We start from the raw sequence: 26,006 nt of genomic DNA, 5'->3' as shown, positions 1-26,006 counted from the left end.
ATAACAAAAAGAGAATCCAAGTTCAGTGGATAATAGGGAGAGCAAATGGAATGTTGGCCTTTATTTCAAAGAGACTAGTGTATAAAAATAGGGAAGTTTTGCTGACATTATATCAGCACTAATCAAACAGCAGCTGGAATATTGTGAGCAATTTCGGGAGCCACAGCTAAGGAAGTATAATCAGGTATTGGAGACAGTCCAGAGAAGGTTCACTGGGCTGGTACCAGATATGGAAGGACTGTCAGATGAGGAGAGGCTAAGCTAATTGTGCTTGTACTCATTGGAAAATAGAAGAATGAAAGATGATTGAAGCACACAGATTCATGGGGGACTTACAGGGTCAATGCGGAAAGTTTGCTTTCACTTGTGGGAGAGTCTAGGACCAAAGGGCATAATCTCAGATTAAGAGATTGCACATTTAAAACAGAGATGAGGAGAAATTTCTTCTCTCAGAGAGTAATATGTCTGAAATTCATTACCACAGAAAATGGTCAAGCTTGGATCATTAAGTATATTCAAGACCAAGATAGACATGTTTTTAATCAATAAATGGATCAAGGGTGATAAGGAAAGGGTTGGAAAGTGATCAGTCATAATCTCATTGAAAGGCCTTACTTCTGTTCCTACACGTTATGGTTTATGATCTATCCCATCCCGAGTTGAAAAGGATGCTTTTGTCAGTAATGCTTATTTGTTCATTAATGTACAGTTAAAAATTTCCAAAACATCCCTCAAATATTTTGAGGAAATTACACTAAGGCTTGTGCATTCACAAAGACTATGCAGGAAACCCTCACTCTGTTCCTAGAGCAGAGGTGTGAAGGACAGGTCGTTCTGTTATAATGCACATTTTGTCAATACGAATTTGCTGTAACGCAATTGACAAATCGGGGACTCTGTTTCTAAAGCGCGAGCTTTTAAAACGTGTGTTGGCTGCAACACGATTAACTCTTTAAGCACTGTTTCTATACTGCGATTTTTCTATAATGCGGGGTTGCACAAGAATGGAGCCATTGTGTTATAGAAGAACTGACTGTAGCGGTTTGTAAATAAACTGTAGCAGGAAGACCAGAAGAATTGGTATTAGCTGGCAAGTATCCAGAGAGTTTATGTGAAAAACCAGACAATAAAATCATCAATGCAGCTCATTTCTTGAGGTAGTATGGTGGATAATACTGGGAACAGGTTGGTAATTAATCACATGTTATAAAATAGTAAGTCATATAATGTTAGATGATATAGGATTTATTCCTGCCAATTGGAAGGCTTTGTGCAAAAACAGAAGCGAAGATGGTTAATTCTGTTTTAAAAACTGCGTTCACTTGTCTCTCAACGTTGTCGTGAAAAGTAAATTATAGTTAAGAAATATTTATAGATTCTCCAACATCCTCCAAGAGATCACAGGGGATGAAAAAGTACCCTGCAGCACTGGCCCTTTCAACAAAATGCCACATTCTGACCTTCATTTAGCATGCAGATAACCTTTAACTGGAAAGGTTCCAGTGTGGTTTGAGTACAAATGACTTATGACAGTTCTTCAACGCCATATTTAAAGACAGACAGTCAAGTGTCTTGCTGTCCTTCAATTTGTAGGTTCTTAAAATGTGGCTTGCCACAACAATAACAGCCCAGAGGCTTCAAAAGTTTTGCAATCGCTTTTCCTCTTCTTAGTTCCAAGTTGTTATCTGAGAGCCAAAAGACTGCTGGAAATGTTCAGCGTGCCTGCAGTGACAGAAGCAGAGCTAGCATTTCACCTGAACATTTAACTCCATATTTCTCACCATAGGTGATGCTGAGTCTTCCTTCGAATTTTCCATTCTCATTTCAGATTTGCAGGACTTGAGTTACCACATTCTAAACATATGAGCAGGCCAGAGACTTGACATGATATTACAGAAACAGTCCACGTACACTTCAAACAAAAACCTGTAGTAGACAATATACGTTTGATACCATATACACTGCCATTCTTCCATCATCTCTGGGTCAAAATCTCAGAACGCCTATTTAATATAAAGGTGTTTTTGTCCCATATACTGGGAGAGGGCTGTATTCAGCTTTGTACATCTTGCCTGTGAAGTAGAAAATTGACAATTTTGTTTTACGAAGGAGTTAAAAACAGGCATTTACATCGACATGGAGAAGAACTTACATTTCTATAACACTGATCATTATCTCAGGATGTGCCAAAACCCTTCACAGACAATTAAGGACTTTGAACCATATAGATAGAGTTAATGGTAGTTGTCTTTTCCGTAGGAAGTGGGATTTTAAGAGTAGGGAGCTCATTTTTAAGGTGAGAGGAGAGAAATTTTAAAAAGATATGAGGGCCAAATTTTTTGCACAGACGGTGGTTCACATGTGGAATGAACTTCCTGAGGAATTCATGAGTTATCAGGTATGTGGATGTGGGTACGATTATAATGTTTAAGAGACATTTGGACAAGTACATGATTAGGAAACATTTGGCCGGATACAGGCCAGGAGCAGGCAGGTGGGGCTAGTTTAGTTTGGGATTATGTTTGGCATGGACTGGCTGGACCGAAGTGTCTGTTTCTGTGCTGTATGAAGTGCAGTCACCATTGTTGCATGAGAACAGCAGCAATCAGTTTTCATACAGCAAGTTCCCACAGGTAACGATCAGGTAATCACAAGATAATCAGCTTCTTTTGTGTTATTGGTATTGGCTCAGTGTTCGAAAGAACACGGGGAGAACTTCCTTGTTGTTGTTCAATTAGTACCATGGAATCATTGACATCCACCTGAGAGCACAGATGAGGAACTTGATTTAATGTTACAATGAATGATGGTATATCTGACAATGCAGCACTCCATCAGAGAAAAGATCATTTCCCAATGAACCAAGAATTCAGGAGGAATATTCAGGATTTGAATTTCCTTGGCCCAAAGTTTTCCCAAGTGATAACTTACTGCGTTTATCCTTACCCTTATTGTCCTTTACTAAGGGTCGGTGTTCCTGCCTGACTCGGGTTGACAGACCACATGATGAATAAGTGTGAATCAGTTCATGACTTATTAACAACTCCAATGTCATTTCAGCTGATTGCTCAGGTGATTTTTGTGTCATCTTTCAACCATGATTAGTAAAATTATTCCTTAAACAGGCTATGTAAAGCCGCCTTTGACAAAAACCTTTCCAACCCCTCCCATTGCTCCCCATCTCTGGCTGCCAGCTTTCAACCATTAGAAGCACAAAGTTTCAAGAATTTAATCTAGCTGCCCATTTTACCTCCAAACACACACACCTATACATTCACATACACATACCACCCTACACACATCATGAGACACACACACCTACACACACACTCACCCCTACACACATATACACACACAAACCCTTAAACACACACACACAACCACACACCCTTAAACACACAAACACACACATGCAAGCACACACACGCACGCACGCAAGCACACAAACGTTCACTAGATTCCGTCTGTAGCACTACACATGGCAGCTTCGTAAACTGGAGAAAATTCAGCCCAGTAAGAATGAAATGATTTGGAGTTGAATCACTTTTTTACAAATGTAAATCGCAATGTTAGACACAGAAAGATAGTCTGTCTGAAATGCATGAAATAATTTCAGAGGTAAAGGTCTCATTCATCACGAACCAGCTGTCAGTTTGGACAGCATTACATCCTCAACCAGCAATCGATTTGTTCAGTAAATACTCCAGGGTGAAGTCACATTGAACACTAAATGTTTTTGGATGCAATAAAAACTTGTACTGAATTGCAGTACAGGCACAATTGGTTAGTTGTCATGTTTTTTGCTGTTCTCATCTTAACAGCTGAAGTGGACTAGCAGAGCCAGAAGAGGCCATTGAGCCCTTTGAGACTCTTCTGCTATACATGGCTGATCAATATCATAACTCCATCTATATAACATATACTTTGGATACAAAGTCGTAATATCATTAATCAAGTTAACACCTATTGCTTTTTGTGAGCGTAAGTTCCAGATTTTCATTAATCCTTCCCTGATGACATATTTCCACAGACATTCAAGTTAGGTGGATTGGCCATGCTAAATTGCCCCTAGTGTCTAAGAATGTGCAGGGTAGGTGGATGAGTCATGGTTACCGCAGGGTTATGGGGATATGATGGCGGAGTGGTTCTGGGTGGGATGCTCTTTGGAGCGTTAGTGCAGACTTGAGGGGCTGAACGGCCTCTATCTGCACTGTAGGGATTCCGTGAGTCCATGATTTCCAAACTTTCTGCCAATTGGGCATCCATTTTAGTCTTTGTTCCAGACTCTCTCATGTTCAAAAATGGTTTCTTGCTATCTAGCAACCAGTCAATTCACTTGAAAACGCTAAGAGAAAATATCAATTGGCTCTTAACCTTTTAGATTCCAGGAAATGCAAAAGCCTAGGGCTGGATTTTACATGCGCCACCAGACAGGTTTTTGGTGGTTATGGTGGTGGCAAAGGAGGGGGCGTTGGGGCGAAATAAAATGGTCAAGTTGGTAGCCCATTACACGCCCACCCATCCCTGAGATGGTGTGCACTGAAATTTTCAGCTCACCCTCCATGTTTAAATAAATAATGCAGGAATACATTGAGCTTGCTAAAAAGTCAATTTACATCATTATTGCACTATCTCTGCCTTAACACGGTTGGCTTGAGCAAGCAGGCAAGAATTGGTAGCCAATTTTGTTTTGAACTTTTTCAAAGTGTGGGACAGAAAACAGGGTCCTGTTTTCAACAACTGGCCTTTGCATTTAGAAAATAGTACCCCCTCTTCCTTTCTCCCTACTTGGATTTTAACACTTGCCCCTCCTGCCCCCCCCCCATTCCACTTCCCAAGCAGTTCAACTGCACCCTGCCCATTGTCACCCTCAGTGTGACTTACTATGATGCATTGGCTCTCCATCCTGGGACTGCTTTCAGTCCTGGCGGCATCCACTACCAAGCTCCTGGCACTGCCAGGCAGCCAGATAAGATGGCAGGTCCAGAGGGTGGCACCATATCTCACTGATGGATAGAGGTTCTGCTCTGTGCCAGTGTAGCCCACCCACAGCATGTTGTGGCTGTGGGGCAGGCTCATGCTGGTGAGCAGTCCATCCCCCCCGTGTTCCCATCTCAGTAAAACTCTTCCCCGAGTTTGTAAAATCAATCCGAGTGATCTGATGTTTGAACTCAGTAGGATTCTGGCAAATCTTCATTGCACTCCTCAGCTTCATCTGCCTGTTCATAATTCCTAAATAGAACTCATTTCCTTCTCCATGTCCTTGGCACTGATGTGGACCATCGTGACCAGATGTTACCCCTTCCACTGCAAATTGCTATCTAGCCTGAGCAGATGTCTCAAACTCTGGCAATGGACAAGCAACACAGACGTCTGGGCTGTCACAGTCAGCTGATAAGTACAGGCTCAATCACCTATTCATAAAACATTTATAGGGCGTTCTGCTATAGCTTGCGTTTCATTGACGCAAATTCATCTTAACATGATTGGTGAATTAGGGACAGTGTTTCTGAAGTGCAAACTCTTAAAACGTGTGTTGGCTGTAACATGATTACATCGCAGCACTTTCAGTGCTGATCCTATTGCATAACTTTCAATAAAACAGGGTTGCACACGAATACACCCATCATGTTATAGAAGAACTGCCCGTACGTCATTGACCTTTCTGATTATTTCTTGGACCTGACCAGGAAGAACATAGATGGCATTGATTGTTGGAGGCTTTTTACCAGCATTGAAATGTAAATCCTGGGGGTCCTAAGTTTAAGGTAAGAGGGGGAAGTTTAAAGGAGTGTGAGAGGCAAATGTTTTCTGCCAGAGGGAGAAGCAGAAACAAAGCAACTTTCCAGAGGCATCTGGACAGGTGCATGAATAGACAGAGCACGTCGGGATACGGACTGTGTCCAGGCAAGGGAGTTTAAATTTAGAAAGGCATCAAGTATCAGTGCAGGCTTGATGGGCCAAAGGACCTGTTCCTGTGCTGTGCTACTCTTTGGACTTTGTGTAACTTTCTTCCCTAAACCTCTTGGTCTATCTCCTACCCTGTCTGTCTTTAATGTGCTCCTTAAAAGTCATCTCTTTGCCTTAACCTTTCATCACCCTGTTTTGTTACTTTCAGTTTGGGCTGTGTACCAGTTTTTGTCTGGTATCACTGCTAGGCTTTTTTGCTAGGAAACAGGTGCTTTATGAATATAAGTTATTGTTGTTAGACTAAGCAGTTGGATAGTAGGTAACCAGCTTGTATCCAGAGTTTGTCACAAGTTGAGTCCCTAAATATTGCAGATCGAACAAAGTTAACTGTGCAATGTATTAGGGATACAGAGAAGGTGGTCAATTGAGCCTGGATGGAGTGCATGGACATTTACAAGAATGATATCTGGACTTCAGGTTCAAGGTATTACCAATAAAGAAAAACTATTTCCACTGGTTGGGGATTCTGAGAATTAGGGCCAGACAATTCAGGAGAGATGTTCAGAAGCATTTCTACACACAAAGGATGGGAGACTTTTGGAACTCTCGTCTACAAATGACAATGGATGCTGGATCCATTGTTAACTTTAAATCTGAAGTAGATAAATTTTTGTTAAGCAAAGATTTTAAGGAAAACTATAAAACAATGTTTCTGACCTTAGACTCTGTTAAAATGGTGAGCATTCGTTCACAATCTACATTCACTTAGAACTGTCAGCTTGAGTGAGACTTTCAAGTGGTTCTAACAACAAGCTCGATTTATCTTGATGGGCTGAAAGGCCATTTTCTGTGCCGTGGACCTCTCTGACTCTCTAGTAGCTCGGTGTCAAAACTGGGGCAAAGTTTAATTTGCCTTTTTAAAGTTCATGATCAATTTAAGGCAACAGTGAGGAAAGCTCACTCAACTAAACATTGAATACATTCATTATTAGAACATAGAACATAGAAAAATACAGCGCAGTACAGGCCCTTTGGCCCACCTAACCTACACTAGCCCACTATCCTCCATATGCCTATCCAATGCCCGTTTAAATGCCCATAAAGAGGGAGAGTCCACCACTGCTACTGGCAGGGCATTCCATGAACTCACGACTCATTGAGTAAAGAACCTACCCCTAACATCTGTCCTATACCTACCACCCCTTAATTTAAAGCTATGCTCCCTCATAATAGCTGACTCCATACGTGGAAAAAGGTTCTCATGGTCAACTCTATCTAAACCCCTAATCATCTTGTATACCTCTATCAAGTCACCCCTAAACCTTTTTTTCTCCAATGAATACAGCCCCAAGTGCCTCAGCCTTTCCTCATACGACCTTCCTACCATACCAGGCAACATCCTGGTAAACCTCCTCTGCACCCGTTCCAGTGCCTCCACATCCTTCCTATAGTATGGCGACCAAAACTGCACACAATACTCCAGATGCGGCCGCACCAGAGTCTTATACAACTGCAACATGACCTCAGGACTCCAGAACTCAATTCCTCAACCAATAAAAGCCAGTACGCCATATGCCTTCTTCACCGCACTATTTATCTGGGTGGCAACTTTCAGAGATCTGTGTACATGGACACCAAGATCCCTCTGCTCATCCACACTACCAAGTATCCGACCATTAGCCCAGTACCCATCTTCTTGTTACTCTTACCAAAGTGAATCACCTCACACTTACCTACATTGAACTCCATTTGCCACCTTTCTGCCCAGCTCTGCAGCTTATCTATATCCCGCTGTAACCTGACACATCCTTCCTCACTGTCAACAACTCCACCGACTTTCGTATCATCCGCAAACTTGCTCACCCAACCTTCTAGCCCCTCCTCCAGGTCATTTATAAAAATGACAAACAGCAATGGTCCCAAAACAGATCCTTGCAGAACACTGCTCGTAGCTGCACTCCAAGATGAACCTTTACCATCAACTACTACCCTCTGTCTTCTTCCAGCCAGCCAATTCCTAATCCAAACCTCCAACTCACCCTCAATGCCATACCTCCGTATTTTTTGCAGTAGCCTACCATGGGGAACCTTATCAAACGCCTTACTAAAATCCATATACACCACATCTACCGCTTTACCCTTGTCCACCTCCTTAGTCACCTTCTCAAAGAATTCAGTAAGGTTTGTGAGACATGACCTGCCCTTCACAAAATCATGCTGACTATCCTTGATCACATTATTCCTATCCAGATGTTCATAAATCCTATCCCTTACAATTCTCTGTAAGACTTTTCCCACAACAGAAGTGAGACTCACCGGCCTATAGTTACTAGAGTTATCCCTACTCCCCTTCTTGAACAAGGGAACCACATTTGCTAGCCTCCAGTCTTCTGGCACTATTCCTGTAGACAACAAGGACATAAAAATCAAGGCCAATGGCTCGGCAATCTCCTCCCTTGCTTTCCAGAGAATCCTAGGATAAATGCCATCAGGCCCAAGGGACTTATCTATTTTCACCCTTTCCAGAATTTCCAACACCTCTTCCCTACATACCTCAAAGCCGTCCATTCTAATTAATTGTGTCTCAATATTCACATCGGTAACAATGTCCTGTTCCTGAGTGAATACTCACGAAAATTATTCATTCAGTGTCTCCCCAATCTCTTCAGCCTCCACACGCAACTTCCCACTACTATGCTTGACTGGACCTATTCCTACCCTAGTCATTCTTTTATTCCTGACATACCTATAGAAAGCCTTAGGTTTTCCCTAATCCTACCAACTAAGGACTTTTCATGACCCCTCCTTGTTGCTCTTAGCTCTCTCTTCAGATCCTTCCTGGCTACCTTATAACTCTCAATCGCTTCAATTGAACCTTCACGCCTCATCTTTACATAGGCCGCCCTCTTCCCTTTAACAAGGGATTCCAATTCCTTATTAAACCACAGCTCCCTCACACGACCCTTTCCTCCCTGCCTGACAGGTACATACTTATCAAGGACACTCAATAGTTGCTCCTGGAACAAGCTCCACATATCAATTGCGCCCTTCCCTTGAAGACTACTTTTCCAAGCCACGCATCCTAAGTCGTGCCTCACCGCATCATAATTTCCCTGCCCCCAGCTATAACTCTTGCCCTGCAGTACACACTTATCCCTCTCCATCACTAGAGTAAAAGTCACCGAATTGTGGTCACTGTCCCCAAAGTGCTCACCTACCTCCAATTCTAACACCTGGCCTGGTTCGTTACCCAGAACCAAATCCAGTATGGCCTCACCTCTTGTTGGCCTGTCTACATATTGTGTCAGGAAACCCTCCTGCACACATTGGACAAACACCGACCCATCTAACGAACTCGAGCTATAGCTTTCCCAGTCAATATCTGGAAAGTTAAAGTCCCCCATAACAACCACCCTATTACTTTCACTCTTCTCCTGAATCATCCTGGCAATCCTTTCTTCTACGTCTCTAGGACTATTAGGAGGCCTGTAGAAAACTCCTAACAGGGTGACCTCACCTTTCCTATTCCTACCTCAGCCCAAACTACCTCAGATGGCGAGTCTTCATCTATCATCCTTTCCACCGCTGTAATACTATCTTTGACAAGCAATGCCACACCTCCCCCTCTTTTACCCCCACCTCTGACCCTACTAAAACATTGAAACCCTGGAACCTGCAACAGCCAATCCTGTCTCTGTTCTACCCATGTCTCCGTAATAGCCACAACATCGAAATCCCAGGTACCAACCCACGCTGCAAGGTCACCTACCTTATTTCGTGTACTACTTGCTTTGAAGTATACACACTTCAAGCCACCTTCCTGTTTACAGGCACCCTCCTTTGAGATTGATGCCATGTTCCTAACCTCCCTACACTCCAGGTCCTGCACCCTAAAGCTACAGTCTAGGTTCCCATGCCCCTGCAGAGTTAGTTTAACCCCCCCCCCCCCCCAAGAGCACTAGCAAACCTCCCCCCAAGGATGGTGCCCCTCAGTTTCAGGTCCCACCTTCCCTAGAAAGAACCCCAGTTATCCAGATACCAGAATCCCTCCCTCCTGCATTGCATGAAGCTAAACACATAAACTAAGATTAGAATGTAATCTGATGCTGACAAGCAAATATTGAGGGTAACAATGCATTTTATTAATAGTCTGAGAGCGCCAAAGAACAAAGCATCTTTCACAGAAACTGGAGCTTCTCTTTCTAGTCTGGTATTTGTGTAGCAGAAAGCTCATTTCCTCAGTATAAAGGCAATATTCAAATGCAATAAATAAGTGTCCTCTTGTATGGCTCACTTAGGGATGCTCCATGTACAGTGTGCAGTATGATACGTTTCATTGGACTGGCTTATCAGATGTAAAGCTGTCAGGATCTTGTGAGGCCACAGCTGATATAAATGGCCACAAACTCTCCATTTCTATAAAGGAGGTAAAAGAACAATCATGTTTTTCAAGATCAGAACGTTTCTTTTCAACTCAAAAATCAGCATTCTTTCTCCCAATGCAGATTCTGCCAGACCTGCTGAGTTTCTCCAGCAATTTCTGCTTTTGTTTCAGATTTCCAGCAGCCGCAGTATTCTGCTTATAATAAGCAAGAGATTGGTCGTGTAGTTGAAATGTGCCTGGAAGTGTGGTGGAGGCATTCAAGAGGGCACAAGACAATTATTTCATGGAAACAACATGCAGTGTTACGGGGAAAGGGCAGGAGCCAAAATGCTGAAAGTGCTGGCACGTACATGATTGGCCAAATGGCCTTTTTCTGCACCATAACAATTTTGAGATTGGGTGATGTGAAGTAAAAATAGAATGGGAATTAAAAGTAGAAAGTGCTGGAAAAACTCAGCAGGTCTGGCATCACCTGCAGAGAGAGAAAAATGGTTCACATTTCAACTCCATTTCAACTTCAGAGTTGGAGAGGTTTGGGAAAAGTGATGTGCTTTCTGCTGTTTAGAAAAGGCAGGATGAGAGATAAGTAGAGGAGAAGGTAAAGGTACCCTGGGGGAGACAGCACAGGGGAAATAGAATGGGACGAGGTTTGTAATGTGAACAGTATACAGACCAATGGGACCAAATGGGCAGCTTGTGCTTTACATTCTTGGGATGTTTTGCAATCCAAATAGTGCTATATAAATGCAAGTTGTTGCTGAAATGCATGGGTATTTGCATAGCCCGTTGGTCATGATTTTCAATCCAATGAAATGGATTTCACAAATGGGAACTTAGAGAAGGAATTTCTCAGGGTTAGAATCCCTTTGAAGAGCGCACTGTTACAACAGAGGAGAAGAATGTTTAGCCAAACATGTCACACATAGTATTTCTGCTGTGATTTTGGAAGTAGAACTATTTAAACAGTTTCTTTTTCTTCAATTTTCAATGAAGTCTAAATAAAAGACAATAAAAGTGCCCTCCATTCAGCTCTTACAGTAAGTCAGCTGGCTTTTGAGTTGGAACGCCTTCAGTAGTGTTTTAAAATAAAAATGAAACTGCCAGAGATCAAGATGAAATAAAAACAGCAAAATACTGAAGACTGTATTTTCACAGAGCCAATTTATAAAGGGCTCTTTTTTTTAAGAAGATAAACATTTTGAATGGAAGACGGGCGAAAATTTCCGAGTGTTGTTATGGAAATAAAACACTGAGGCACCACAGTGGGCCTTCCAGCTCAGTCCGCATGTATCAAATGGCATTTCTATGGAATGACTGTATGAGTGACAGACTGATCCTTTCCACTTCACAGGTTGTTGACTCCAATCTAGTGGCTTTTGACTGTCACTGGATCTTCATAAATGAGGTAATTGTTCATGTGTGGGGGGAATGAAGCAAAATTCGACCGAAGTTTTGCCAAGTAGCAATAGATATTATAATTACCTTTTTTATCCCAGCAGTGCAAAAGCTATGAATATGTGAGGAGCCCTGGGTCTCCATTGCTTACTAACAATGCATGTTATATGATGCAAAGTTAAAGGGACAGCATGGAATCTGGCAGATAAAAAGAGACTGGGGGGGTTGGGAGTATATCATATACTCCTTGGGTGAGGTGACTGGTTGCAGCAGCATGCTGAGTGTCCCTAGTCCACCCTACCACCTGGGAAGGTCTGCTGGTGGGTCCCTTGTTTGGAATACAGGCCCTGCTTTTGTTAGCCCGGTGAATATGTCGCAGCAGTGATACACAGCTTCATTCACACTTTGGTTCCTTGGCAAAACTTCTCGTCGCCTGGAACCTGTCATTAGAAAGCGCTTTGTCTGTTCGGGGTGAGTCACTTCTTGTTTTGAAGAGGCACTGCCATTTTTTTTTGATCAGCACTCAGCTATTAAAAAGCAAACGTACATGGTCTATAAGGAGCCAAGTTTACCACACAGCTGCCTGATGATGAGCTTAATGTGGTCAATTATTATTAAGAATAAATGTGATATTAAGGTGAATATAGAATGCTTGACAATGTCTAATTAACTATTCCACTTTATAGCCTGAGAAAATTGAAAAGAGCTGAGGAACCAATTCTGCAGACTTCCAATGTGAATTTCTTCCTCCTAATTCCGATTTCACCACTGTAACCCATCAAGAGCAATGCAATGTGTTACCGTGCACTGTAACAAATGCTTCCACTTGGTTAAAAATAGTTAGGCTAGTCAATGGTTCAGTCTGCCAGCTGTGCCAAGTGATTGGTCAAGTTATCACCAATATTCTCCCCCTACCCCACCTACCCCCACCCTCCTCCAACACGGTTTCTCCATGTCGGCTATTCCACCCTCGGGGCTTCTATGTGTGCCTGGGACAGTGTCCTTCAATGAGCCAACACTGTGCAGCTTGTGTCCATTTCTCTCCGACTGCTGGTACAGGTACAGGACATGTATCTGTGGGAAGGGAATGTGGCACTCCTGCACTCAGGGAACATAACTAAAAATCAAGCATTTTATTTTAAAATGGTGAAACTTAGTAATTGACATTTGTGCTAATAAAAATTATTCCTGCTAAATTGATTATTTTCAGAACACAGAGACTGGCAGGAATTTTTAGCATACCACTGCTAACTGTATTCTTACCAGACACTACTGACAGAAAAAGTTCAGATTACATTTTCTGACAATGTTACAATATTTATGGATGTCCCCATTAACTTTCTGTTGGTTACTGAAAGTGGCAATTACTGTAACAAAGTACAGATGGGAAACTGCTTTGACTGTTAGTCTCATTCCTTTTGCATCCCATATACAGCTAACCCACCTAAGGTACTTACAATAGGTATGACATGTTCCTGGAGGTTTGACCGCCGACCTTTCAAGTACAACTGCCTTACTCAGACAAGTGCCTAATTTCTTCCCTAACCTCTTCCCTCAATCTCCAAAGGTCTTTTTTTATTCAGAAATAATGAAGAGAAGTATTGAAAGAAAACTTGAAAAGAAAGACTTTCTAATATCTTCATGTGTTTTCTTTGACTGGTGCTTTTAAAAGTGGCAAAAGATTCATTTTCCACCACAGATAGTCCACGATAATTCTGGATGATTGAGATCCTTAAACCTTCACTACACACTCAGACTTCAAAGGGAAGACGTTGTTAAATACCCTGTGGTAATCTGAGAAATCTAGAATATGTATCTGCCTTTTAATCTTTATCATTGAACCCTGGTCTGCATCGTTCTCACAACAATATAAAACAGGAACAGAATTTGGCTATTAAGCCTCTCTGTTTTGTTCTACCACTCAATGACATCAAGATTGATCTGTAAACTAACTACCAACTCGTCATAACTATACATTCCTTAACTGCCCTTTTAAAATCCAAAAAAATCTCTTTAAATTACACTTTACCCCTCTATATTCCAAGGGATACAAATCTGGTTAATGTAATGCCTCCTCATAATTTAACACATCGTGCCCTGGGGATGTTCTGGTGAAGCATGTTGCATTTCTCCCAAAACCAATGAATCTTCCTAAGAGGCAGATTAAAGATAACTTAATCTTTCTATCTCAACCGCGTAAAAGTTCCATGATTCGCTTTTTTATGCGGACTGACATAGGTAATTAACAACGAGGGACTTCTTCAATTCATTACTTCCAATAAGCACAATGCATATAAGCAGGCATGTGGATTACCACACACGGGGCCGCAAATCCACAGTCCTAGCTGATTCAAGGGCATTCAGAGTTCATTTATCTCATTAACTTCTTCAAATTCATTCCTGGAATCTGAGGATATTGGTTAGGCCAGCACTTATTGCCCATCCTGAACTGTGCTGGATGGGGTGAGCTTCATTTATAGAATCCTACAATGTGGAAGCAGGCCATTTGGTCAACACAGACCCTCTGAAAAACATCTCACCCAGATTCCTCCCCCCCTGCCCCCCCCCCCATCTTTGTAACCCTGCATTTCCCATGGCCAATCCAACTAACCTGCATATCTTTAGACTGTGGGAGGAAACTGGAACAACCAAAGGAAACCCACACAGACACGGGGAAAATGTGCAAACTCCACACAGACAGTTGCCTGAGGCTGGAATCGAACCTGGGTCCCTGGCGCTGTGAGGCAGCAGTGCTAACCACTGAGCCACTGTGCCAGTGTTTCTTCTTGAACCACTGTAACTTATGTGGTCTCTATGCAGCCAGAGTGCTGTTAGAGAGGGAGTTCCAGAATTCTGACCCAGCACTAATGAAGCAACAGTGATGTTCTAAGAAAGGATAGCATGTGGCTTGGAGGAGAACTTGCGGATGGTGATGTCTCCATGCATCTGCTGCCCTTGCCTTTCCAGCTGACAGATTTCACAGGTTTAGAAGATGTTGATGAAGGAACATTAGCAAGTTTCTGCAGAGCATCCTGTAGATGGTACACACTGCTGCCACTGTGCATCAGTGATGAGGAATGTGTTGATTGGTGACTGACTTGCACCCAACTCCATTTTAGCTACAGGCCAGGAATTTCCTCATGTTCCCAGCAAACCAATTCCCAGCAAACCAATGGCGACGACTGTGGAACGCAGTGATAATAATTCCCATCATCACGCATTACTTAAACAATAAATTTGTTTTCCTCAGCATCCCAGTTCCAAGGTTCTTCACTTGGGTGTTCTTTGCCTCCCATTAATTTGATTTCCTTGCATTGATCAATTCAACCACATTCAGCCAACACAATAACCTGGGATGTCTAAATGCAAAGACTTCCTGCAAATGAAAGGAAGTGGCTATCTATCCTGGTCAGTCATATTCCTAGAAGTTTCATCTCACGGCCTCCCGCCACACCCTCCAACATCATCACAACAGTTTTTTGGGCACTTAGCTCAACCATCTCACTGTCTGAAAGGGTAATTTCAAACCTTGATTCCCACTTTAGTCCAGGTGAGACTAGATTTCTTTTTTTAAACATTGATTCATGCATGCATGAGAATTGCCTGTATTAAGGGTGGCACATAACTGAAACTTTTCTGGAAAGGACATGTTTTATGCTATTTTACAGATAACAATCTTCTAACCAATTATCTCGACAGCTAAATATTTCCAACCAAAGGTTTACACATTTACTTATCCAACTCTACCCAACAGCATTCACAAAGTTGACATTCCACATTGGAAACGAACATACTTGGTTATATTATCCATGTCTTCTCACTCTAGGTATGATGTGGAGGTGCCAGTGTTGGACTGGGATGGATAAAGTTAAAAATCACACAACACCAGGTTTATTTGGAAGCACTGGCTTCCAGAGCACTGCTCCTTCATCAGGTCTTTTGCTATAAAATCGAGGTCTTATGGTCCTACTCCACAGCTACCTGATGAAGGAGCAGTACTCCAAAAGCTAGTGCAAATAAACTTGTTGATGTTAAATATAACCTGATGTTGTGTGATTTCTACCTTTGCTGAAAATGTGTTGCTGGAAAAGTGCAGCAGGTCAGGCAGCATCCAAGGAACAGGAGAATAAGCCCTTCTTCAGGAAAGTGGATTTTTAACTTTGTCCACTTATATACTCCACATGTGATTATCAGAAAACCTAAACAGTCCCTTTTACACTTTGACTCTCCTATCTCATCAATTAGTCAGTGGATACATAGTTACCTGAATGGATTCATCTTCACCATCAGTCAAGTAACCATTTTTCGCCATCCCCGGTACTTTTAGAAATGGTCAACAAACATTTTTTGATGAAACAAACTGGAACTCACTTTTAAGGGGCAACTTACCACAGATGACGGAATCTGTCCTGAAAAGAATAAATGCTGGAGATCACAGCGGGTCAGGCAGCATCTATGGATGCGATCTCTAACATTTGTTGTTTTCAAAACTCACTTTTAATGTCCCTGTGATTATGATCCTGGGCTTTTCAACATTCATTGACCCTGCGAATAAAACATCTCTCTTTCCTTGTTATCAAAAGTTGCACTTTTGCATATTCTTGGTGGAGAAGTCACTTCCCCATTTTTCAGCTAAGCTCAACCTCAATTTTTCATCCCAGCAATGCACATTCAATATAGCTTGTTGCTGTAAGTCAATGTGTGGGAGTGAGTACATGAAATGGATTGTGTAATAAGAAGTTGTGCAGGAGTTTAAGACATGATGGCACAGAGCTGTAGCCTGGTCAAAGAGCACGAGCGAGGAGCTGAATTGGAATCTCTGTCAGAAAGATTGAATTGCAAAGTTGCTTTCAAAATAACATTCTGTGAACCTGTCAAATGCCTGTGCTGCAGTGAGGGAATTTATTGTTCTTGAAAAACTAGTGCAAGAATGAAAGGAGGAGGAAGTCACCCTGAAGAAGGTGTCAAAGAGGAAACACACCATCAGAACAGGGACCAGCCATTGGCCTGATCTTGTAAAGCATGTACCAGAATGGGGCCTCAGAAATTGTCAAAACGTGGTCAGAAATGCAATGTGTATATATGTACATTCAAGGCACCCAATCAAATCCTGAATCCAGCAAAGATTTCAGACCAACAGCTCGCTGGTATAGTTGATCATGGAAGGAAACTGCTCCATGTTGTGGTAGAATGCCAAGCTCACTCAGAGCTACCAAAACCATTCAATGCCAAAACGATCGGATTCCTACAATTCATTGTCACAAAGCAGCAACGAGCTAGTACCCATTCAGTCCATCAGCAACATGGACCGAACATCTGTGGGTTTCAATACATACAGTGCAAATGTTCAGACACTGCTCACCAAAAGGACATGGGAAGAAGGGATTCCTAGTGATCCTGACCTGCATGGATGACAGTACACATTCAAACTCTGCAGTATTTTCAAATATAAAACCATGCTGAATGTCAAGTTCCCTGTAAACAATTCTGCACATGTCCATCATGTGATGGTGAGTATGAAGTGAAGATTTGGATCAATAGTGCGCAGTATCACTGTCCTCATGGTCTACACAATGAATACAAGATTTGAAAATGAGACGTTATTTAGATCCCATCTTATTGATGAAAACAAGACCTGCCTGTGAAGAAGTAGCACTCACATTGTGGCTAAAAAAGCAGGCCTAATGCCGGTCACTTCAGACGTGTCCCTCAACAAGCCATTTAAGCTAAATGTTCACACTGAATGTAATAGATGGATGGTTGTTGAAGAATCCTGACTCATGATCGTTGGGCCATAAATTCAAACCTCTGCGTCAAAATTATACTGCTGACCATTTCTTACACCTGAACCCCATTGATACCCATGAAACCATTTCAATGTCTGTGAACCTAGAAAAATGGGAATTGTTTGTCAAGATCTCAAACATCTGCAATTCACTATTGCTTGCTCGTAGTGCAAGAACATACCTTGGTCCATGGAATCTCATCAAGAGAGATGTGTAAGTGGCTTCAATACATTTAAAGTTGCATTTGCAGCTGAACAGGGACTCTCACATACACATGATAGTCAGAACTGAACATATATATTGACAAACATGAGAACATATTTACAATGAATTTACAATGTACACCAATGCGACCAGTGTGCTCTTAGAAGGTCTTCTTCATTTTCTCCCTCTCACCAGAAAGCACTTCTTCCTGCACTGCTGGGTGTTCCTCTGAAATGTGAAGACCTCATCTTTCTGGGTAGTGACTTCAGATCAGGCTGGCAAGGTCTGGAGGCATGGAGTAGTCTGGCAGTGCTGGAGAAAAAAGATGTCATTCCATAACAATAAGACATTGGAGCAAAAATTAGGCCATTCAGCCTATTGAATCTGCTCTACCATTCATTCATGGCTGACAACTTTCTCAACCTCATTTTCCTGTTTTCTGTCCATAACCCTTGATCCCCTTGATACTCAAGAACCTATCTATCTCAGTCTTAAATATACTCAATGACCTGTCCTCCACAGCCTTCTGTGGCAGTGAATTCAATAGATTCCCCACTCCCTGGCTGAAGAAGTTTCTCCTTATCTCCATTCTAAAAGGTCTTCCCTTTACTCTAAGGCTGTGCTGTCGGGTCCTAGTCTCTCCTACCAATGGAAACATCTTCCCAACATTCACTCTGTCCAGGCCACTCAATATTCTGTGTGTTTCAATGAGATCTCCCCTCATCCGTCTAAACTCCATCAAGTATAAACCCAGAGTCCTCAAACGTTCCTCTCGTGTTAAGCCTTTCATTCCTGGGACCATTCTCATGAACCTCTTCTGAACACACTCCAAGGCCAGTACATCTTTCTTGAGATATGGAGCCCAACACTGCACATAATACTCCAAATGTGGCCTGAGCAGAGGCTTATAAAGTCTCAGAAGTACATCCCTACTTTTATATGCAAATCATCTCAAAATAAATGCCATCATTGCATTTGCCTTCCTAACTACTGACTCAACCTACAAGTTTGCCTTGAGAGAATCCCAGACTAGAACTTCCACATCTCTTTATACTTCAGACTTCTGAATTTTCTCCCCATATAGAAAATAATCCATGCTTCTGTCCTTCCTACCAAAGTCATGACCTCACACTTTCCCACATTGTACTCCATCTGCTACTTTGCCCACTCTCCTAACCTATCCAAATCCTTCTGCAGCCTCCCTGCCTCCTCAGTGCTTTGCATCATCTGCAAACTTAGCCAGAGTGCCCTCAGTTCCTTCACCTCAATCGTTAATCTGTGAAGTGAAAAGTTGTGGTCCCAACACGGAGCCTTGCAGCACACCACTTGTCACCAGCTGCCATCCTGAGAAGGACACTTTTATCCCCACTCTCTGCTTTCTGCCAGACAGCCAAACTTCTATGCATGCTAGCATCTTGCATCCAACACCATGGGCCCTTATCTTACTCAGTGGCCTCATGTGTGGCACCTTGTCAAAGTCTTGAAGTCCAGGTAGATAACATCCATTGGCTCTCTTTGATCTAACCTGCCCGTTACTTCCTCTGAGAATTCTAATACATTTGTCAAACATGACCTCACCTTGATGAAACCATGCTGACTTTGCCCTATTTTACCATATACTTCCAGAATTCAGAAATCTCATTCTTCACAATGGATTCCAGGATCTTACCCCCAACCGAGGTTAGGCTAGTTAGTCTGTAATTTTCCGTCTTTTGTCTTATTCCCTTTTTAAGCAGGGGTGTTACGTTAATGATTTTCTAGTCCTCTGGGACCCTCCCTGATTTGAACAATTCCTGAATGATCACCACTAATGCCTCCACTACCTCTTCAGCTATCTCCCTTAGAACTCTGGGGTGTAATCCATCTGGTCCAGGTGCTTTATCTACAATCAGCCCATCCTCTGTCCCACCCTGTCCTCTGTGACCTCAGGGACTTTCTCTGTAAACTGAAGCACCAATTCCCCTTGTCTACCTTCACATCTCCAAGCTGACCCGCACGCACACACACAAACACACACTACACACACATGCGCAAAACACATGTACACGTACATACAACGCACACAATGCACATACATATAGCCACTACACACAAAGCACACACTACACACACAACACACACACAATACATGCACTGACGCACATACACATAGACTACACACAAATAGATCCACACATGAACACACATTCATATTCATAAGCTTGATGTTTAAGTCACATCTGTTTCTGCACAGATTTATGGAACTTTCAAAATATAACATATGCTGCAATCTCCAATGGTCATGAGTTCCAGGAGACCCCAAGACAAACCCTGAAGGGTTGCAAACCCTGAGGTGAACACTTCTCTTCCAAGGAAAGGGTTGGGCTAGAGACAGCTGACCCTAAGGACAGGAGGAGTCTCTCCATTCTTTCACTGAGATCATGGTTAATTTGCAGCCTCACTCCATCCACCGTCCCTGACTACATATCACTCAATACACCTTGACTAGTAGAATTTTTTTTTGTAGGGGACAGTTCCACATTCACACCACCTTTGTAGCTTCCTACATTCTCAGCCAAAATACATGGATCTGACATTGCATTCATAGCTCATAGTGTCATAGAGATGTAAAGCATAGAAACAGGCCCTTCGGTCCAACTCGCCCATGCTGACCAGATAGCCTAAATTTATCTAATCCCATTTAACAGCACTTAGCCCATATCCCTCTAAACCCTTCCTATTCATGTACGCATCCAGATGTCTTTTAAATATTGTAATTGTACCAGCCTCCACCACTTCCTCTGGGAGCTTGTTCCATACACAGTCATGGTCCACTTTGATGCAGTTGCTGGCATTCTTGTTTCTGAGTGACAGGGGACTGAATTCAAGTCCCACTCAAAACCAAAGGCTGATATTCCCGCGCAATGTTAAAGGATTGCTGCTCTGTCTTAGCTGGTATGCTTTAGATTGGATGTTTTAAACAAGGCTCTGTCTGCCTGAAATGGGAAGTATAAAAGATCCCATGACAGGACTTCAGAATAAAAACAAGGGAGTTATCCCTGATGTCCAGCCCAATATTTGCCCTTCCATCCCACGTCACAAAAAGCTGATTTTCTGCTCAATATAACAGACTGAACTTTAGGTGCATCACTTTCACTGCTCCCCTGACCAGAATGTTGCTTGGAAGCTGATTCACAAGAAAGATGGCTTCCCTGCAGCCATTTTACATTCACCAGCATGATAATAGTCCCAGAGTGCGACCCCTTCCCACATTGGGGTGGAGAGAGCCCTACGTTAGAAAGCTGCAGTGCAGTCAGGTTGTCTGTCAGCTCTGCAGGCCCATGTTTGAGTGACTACAGCCTAAAACCTGAGGAAAAGGAGCCGGCTGAAGCCAGACTGAAGAAAAGACCAAGGTATCGCCAAGAAATAAAGGGAATTGGGGAAGGGGGTTTAAACTGGGGCAATATGGTGGGGGAGCGGTGCCTCCGATAAACACAGTGAGTCCTCAAAGGAGGTCCCCTTATTTGCCCAACAGGAACCTGCCCCATGAAAGTTGCCAGGCTGCACCACATGCCCTGGGCCTAGCCTCTGCCATAGGTGAGGTAGCGATTGGGTATGATCGCATCGATGGGTTGACCATTTAAGGCCGTAGATGAACCTGAAGTCAGGCAGCCCACTTGACACCTCCAGAGCTTTCCACAAGATAGGAGAGAGTCTGAAGGAGGTTGGCAGGCCAAGTGCTGCATTTCACAATCCCCATCCTTAAATTCATCAATTACCTAAAGCAACAAGCCCACCTTCAAAGAGCCAACCGTCACATTGCTGCTTGTGGGAGTTTACAGTGGGCAGTTTAGTTGCTCAAATCCCTCCATGCCAACAGTTAAAATATTTCGATTCTCTGCTCAGTGGTCATGAAAAATGCAATGTAAATGTCGGTCTTTCTTTCTTTTCTCTTCTTTTGCTCAAGCGCCTTCACAAGCGGAAAATGCTTTTCTCTGTCTTAACAACCCCTTACAAGTTGTAAAAGCCTCGCCCCTTAACATGTATATTTCAGAGGATAAAAATGTACTTTCTTTGAGCACTTCCTGTAATCCAAGCCTCAGAGCCCTGCTATCCTGGTGAACTGCAATGCACTCCTTCCAAGGACAGTTGTGACATGTCCAGAACCCGCGTGCACATTCTCCAGATGTGGCCAAAGCACAGCTGCCTCAGGGGGTGAGTGTGGAGACAACAAATGCAAAATAAATCCTTTCAACTCTCCACTTTAACAACCGCAGTGAAAAAAAAATCTCTCTCCAGAACTAATTAGATTTCAAGTATGTTAATTATTGCGAGAGACAATTTTGGCTATTTTACATTGAATCTCAACAAGGCACATGCAGTGTTGGGTGAAAAAAGTAGCAGAAACTGCTTCATTTTGTGAAAATATAGGGCCTTATGTATAATTGAAATTAATTAATGCAACACTCTTTGCTATAAATCTCTTAGGTAAGAGCTACACTTTGTAAAGCACTGATTCATTCAACATATTACAAACTGAGTTTGTATCATTGAAAACCGAAAGCACTGCGGATGCTGTAAATCAGGAACAAAAGCCGAAATTGCTGGTAACACTCAGCAGGTCTGGCAGCATGCTGAGCTTTTCCAACAATTCCTATTTTGGTTTCTGAGTTAGCATCCCGCTGTGTGAGGAGACTTTACTAATGAATAGGTTATTTCAATCTTCTTGAAAGCTGCAGACAGGTATTGGATGCAAATGCATCAACCCTTAATATTACAGAGCATGATTTCAGTCTGAAAGTCTCCAAGTGTTTAAGCATTTTGCCTTTGAAGGCCAAAAGCATATACATCAGAGAGTTGAGCAGGCCTCTAGATTAAACCACATTCCCGTGCCTGAATCTCCGTATGCAATTATTCACACCTGTATTGCTCTCAGGTGCAACTTTTCCAACCTTTATAATAGGCTCAGTCAAAATATCTCAGATGGTGCCCTTTTATATATGTTTTATATATGTTAGTCCACATAATATAGAATATTTTCCTATCAAATTGTGTGGAGATGGTCTCCTATAACCTTTTCTGCCAGGCAGAAGATACAGGTGCCTGAGCACACACACCAACAGGTTCAGGAACAGCTTCTTCCCTGCCATTATTAGACTGATGAATGGACTCCAGCCTCAAATAATGCTGATCTTGCCAACATTGATCTCACATAGTGTACACCTTGTGCAATGTAACCTGTATGTCTCTGCCCAAGTCTTTTTCATCTGTACATCCTTGCTTACAATGATCTGTCTGTACTGCTCATAAACAAAGCTTTTCACTGTACCTCGGTACACATGACAATAAAGCAATCAAACACATCTCTTGGAACTTGAACTCTAAATACAAATTCTGTATTCCTCTTGAGTCAGATACCCGACTACACTGACAAAAAGTGAAAGCAGGTGATGCAGTTACCTTTACACTAGAATGTCATATGTCGTGATTTCATGTAATCATCTCAAAGGTATAGGCTTGTCTGGTCTGGGATCTACGCCATTATATAACACACCTCCCTTTAAAATACAGGACTAATTAAGCAAAATGTAGAGAATATATGGAATCAGCAGTATAGAAGGAGACCATTTGGCCCCTCCGAATTATTACCACCTCTTTTGCAGAATTATCCAATTAGTCCCATTCACTTGCTCATTCCCCAGATCCCTATAATAGAATAGAACTCAGATGCTTGAACTTTGCACACTGGAACTCCCAATGTTTATGGATCACAAGTTGACTTCATGCCGAGATTTCATTTGTCAGTTTGAAATTTTCCCTGTACCTTCTAGGGCTAAATTCCATCCTCCAGTCTCTGAAATACCGGTTACGTTAAGCTGATTTAGATAAATGAGTTAGTAGTCTTATTAAAACAGTTTGATTAGATTAGATTCCCTTCAGTGTGAAAACAAGCCCTTCGGCCTAACCAGTCCAAACCGATCCTCCGAAGAGTAACCCACTCAGACACATTTTCCTCTGACCAATGCACCTAGCTCTACGGGCAATTTAGCATGGTCAATTCACCTAACCTGCACATCTTTGGCCTGTGGGAGGAACAGGAGCACCCCGAGGAAACCCATGCAGACACAGGGAAAATGTGCAAACTCCACACCGAGAGTCACTAGAGGCTGGAATCGAACATGGGACCCTGGTGCTGTGAGGCAGCAGTGCTAACCACTGAGGCACCGTGCCACCCTGAAAACTTGCTTATGTTCAGTTCAAGCAGGAACTGAACATAAGCAAGTTATCCAGTGCCCTACAAAAATGCCTATGAGCCTGCTATAAACAGGAGTGGTCTTGGACAGTAACACTCAATTGGTCATAGCAAGTTTCCTGGTGAAGGACTTATGCCCAAAATGTCGATTCTCCTGCTCCTTGAATGCTGCCTGACCTGCTGTGCTTGTCCAGCAACACACTCTCGACTCTGATCTCCAGCATCTGCAGTCCTCACTTTCTCCTGGTTGATTTCAACCCTACTGCAGCCCTCACTTTCTCAACAGCAAGTTAGCAGCTCAGTATACATTCTCTCTCATTTTTTTTGCTCCATTGAGGTCAATCAAGCTGTGTGGGCATCTGATTCAACATACTTGCCTGTCTTTCTGTGTCATCAAAGTCAATTCCAACCCAAGTTCTTGCTCATAGATTTTGCCACGTTTGAAATTGGTGAGCAATGGTAACATTTAGAGATTAGGGAATATTTCATTAATCTCAGCCTGGATTCCATTCTTCACCAATGTGACTGCAGCTCAATATCATCAAATTTAAAACTGGACTGATACAAACCCACTGACACAGAGGTCAGGTAAGCTAATAACCCTTCGCACTCTCCTATTCCTCCCTAAGCAGAATGTGTTTCTCCAATCTGTCTTGCACCACTTTCTCTGGCTCCTGGCACCACTTTTACTCCCTCATAATCAAGTTCATTGCATCAGGCAAGGTGTGAAATAGGGGGAACAGTTATTTGAACACAAGTCAAGCTGCAAGGTCAAGCTGGGGAGGAAAGGTAGAAGGAGCAATGCTTGAAAACGACATGTTCAGCTCACTCCAAATTGACCGGCAACAATGGCAGTGCATCATTTTACAGTTTGGAGATTGTTGGATTTAATTTTCCACAGGCACATAGGTGCCAGTTTGACGAGAAGATGACAACTATTTACTTTAATAAAAAGAATGGCATTGTCTGTCTGTGTTTTGTTCTTTTTTTTAATCCCTCAACTGTTTTGTTGGAATAATTGAAAATGAGTTTTGCTTGAGAAATGAAATAGCATGACAATTCTGCCGCGGATGTTTTTGTTTGCTTTTGTTACTTGTTGCTTGCCGAGCATCAGCATTGTCAATCCCTGAATGATGGACGTACTGGAGAGTGAAATGTTTTCTGTTCAGCAGCCAGTGTCAGCCTTAAGTACTCCCAGCCTAAGTGCTGTAAGGATCAAATGAAATGTAAACTCTGTTCCCCAGAGTGTGGGCTAAAGGTTTCTATCAAGCAGATGCGTCACTCAGATGCTAGCTTACAAATTGTAAGTATGGTTATTGAGCAGAAAGAATGCAGTATTGCTGCATGGGATCAAACCTGTGCTACCTTATAATCTATGGTTACTTTGTCTACCCATTTTGTGTTAAAGCTGCTGAATGGTCTACAGTTCCATTAACCAACTCCCAGCTGGTGATTTAATACAATAATGGTGGAGGAGTGTGATTTTTATAATGGAAAAAAAAGTGAAAGAAATAATGGCTTCATCGAAACACTTTTTACAAAGCTATTTTTGCAATTTCCCAGGAGTTAAGTGATGGCGATGTCCAGGAGTTGGTGAGGCGGTCAATCGGAAGGCTGACAATCATTCGGCAAACCTTTCCCTTGTCCTTAAACACCACTCACAGCTGTATACATGGGAAGCACAGAATCTCTCCATCACTGTGCGATCCCAACGACCCTTACAAGAATAACATGGAGGTAGGATTATTTCAACTCATCAGACATAACGCATTCTAAAATTAAACATCTTGGTGCTAAGATATTCTGTTACTATGTGTGATGTTTTCATTGTTACTGTGCTGTTTTGTTATCTGAAACATCAAATATCTGTGTATCTATGTCTTGCACACACAGACAGAATTGCACACATTCACAAATGCAGTTACCTACGACTTCAATGCAGCAATTTATGCCCATACCAACATTTCTGTCACAGGCTGCTGCAGTGCTCCTGGGAGCTTCAATGGAAGCTGGAGGAGCACCACCTTACCTTCTGCTTGGGGACCTCACCACCATCAGGACTCAACATTGAGTTTAACAATTTTAACAGCAGAGA

At 42.4% G+C, this 26,006-nt stretch overlaps 1 protein-coding gene across 2 annotated transcripts in view; it reads left to right on the top strand.

Moving 5' to 3' along the window:
- The window catches only part of grid2 (glutamate receptor, ionotropic, delta 2), a 994,028-nt gene that overhangs the window by 694,059 nt on the left and 273,963 nt on the right, over nt 1-26,006 (top strand). The window contains exons 5-6 of one of the 2 annotated variants that reach the window (XM_043674401.2): nt 11,646-11,699; nt 25,475-25,648. In XM_043674401.2, the coding sequence (XP_043530336.1) occupies nt 11,646-11,699; nt 25,475-25,648 (228 nt within the window). The remainder of the gene's footprint in view (nt 1-11,645; nt 11,700-25,474; nt 25,649-26,006) is intronic. The other variant, XM_043674402.2, reaches the window with a different exon arrangement.

This window comes from Chiloscyllium plagiosum, unplaced genomic scaffold, assembly GCF_037043375.1.
Source record: "Chiloscyllium plagiosum isolate Xiang-an unplaced genomic scaffold, Cpla_swu_hap1 HiC_scaffold_36, whole genome shotgun sequence".
Classification (NCBI taxonomy): Eukaryota; Metazoa; Chordata; class Chondrichthyes; order Orectolobiformes; family Hemiscylliidae; genus Chiloscyllium; species Chiloscyllium plagiosum.
Note: the sequence above shows the minus strand (reverse complement) of the source record. Positions and strands in the feature narration are given on the sequence as shown.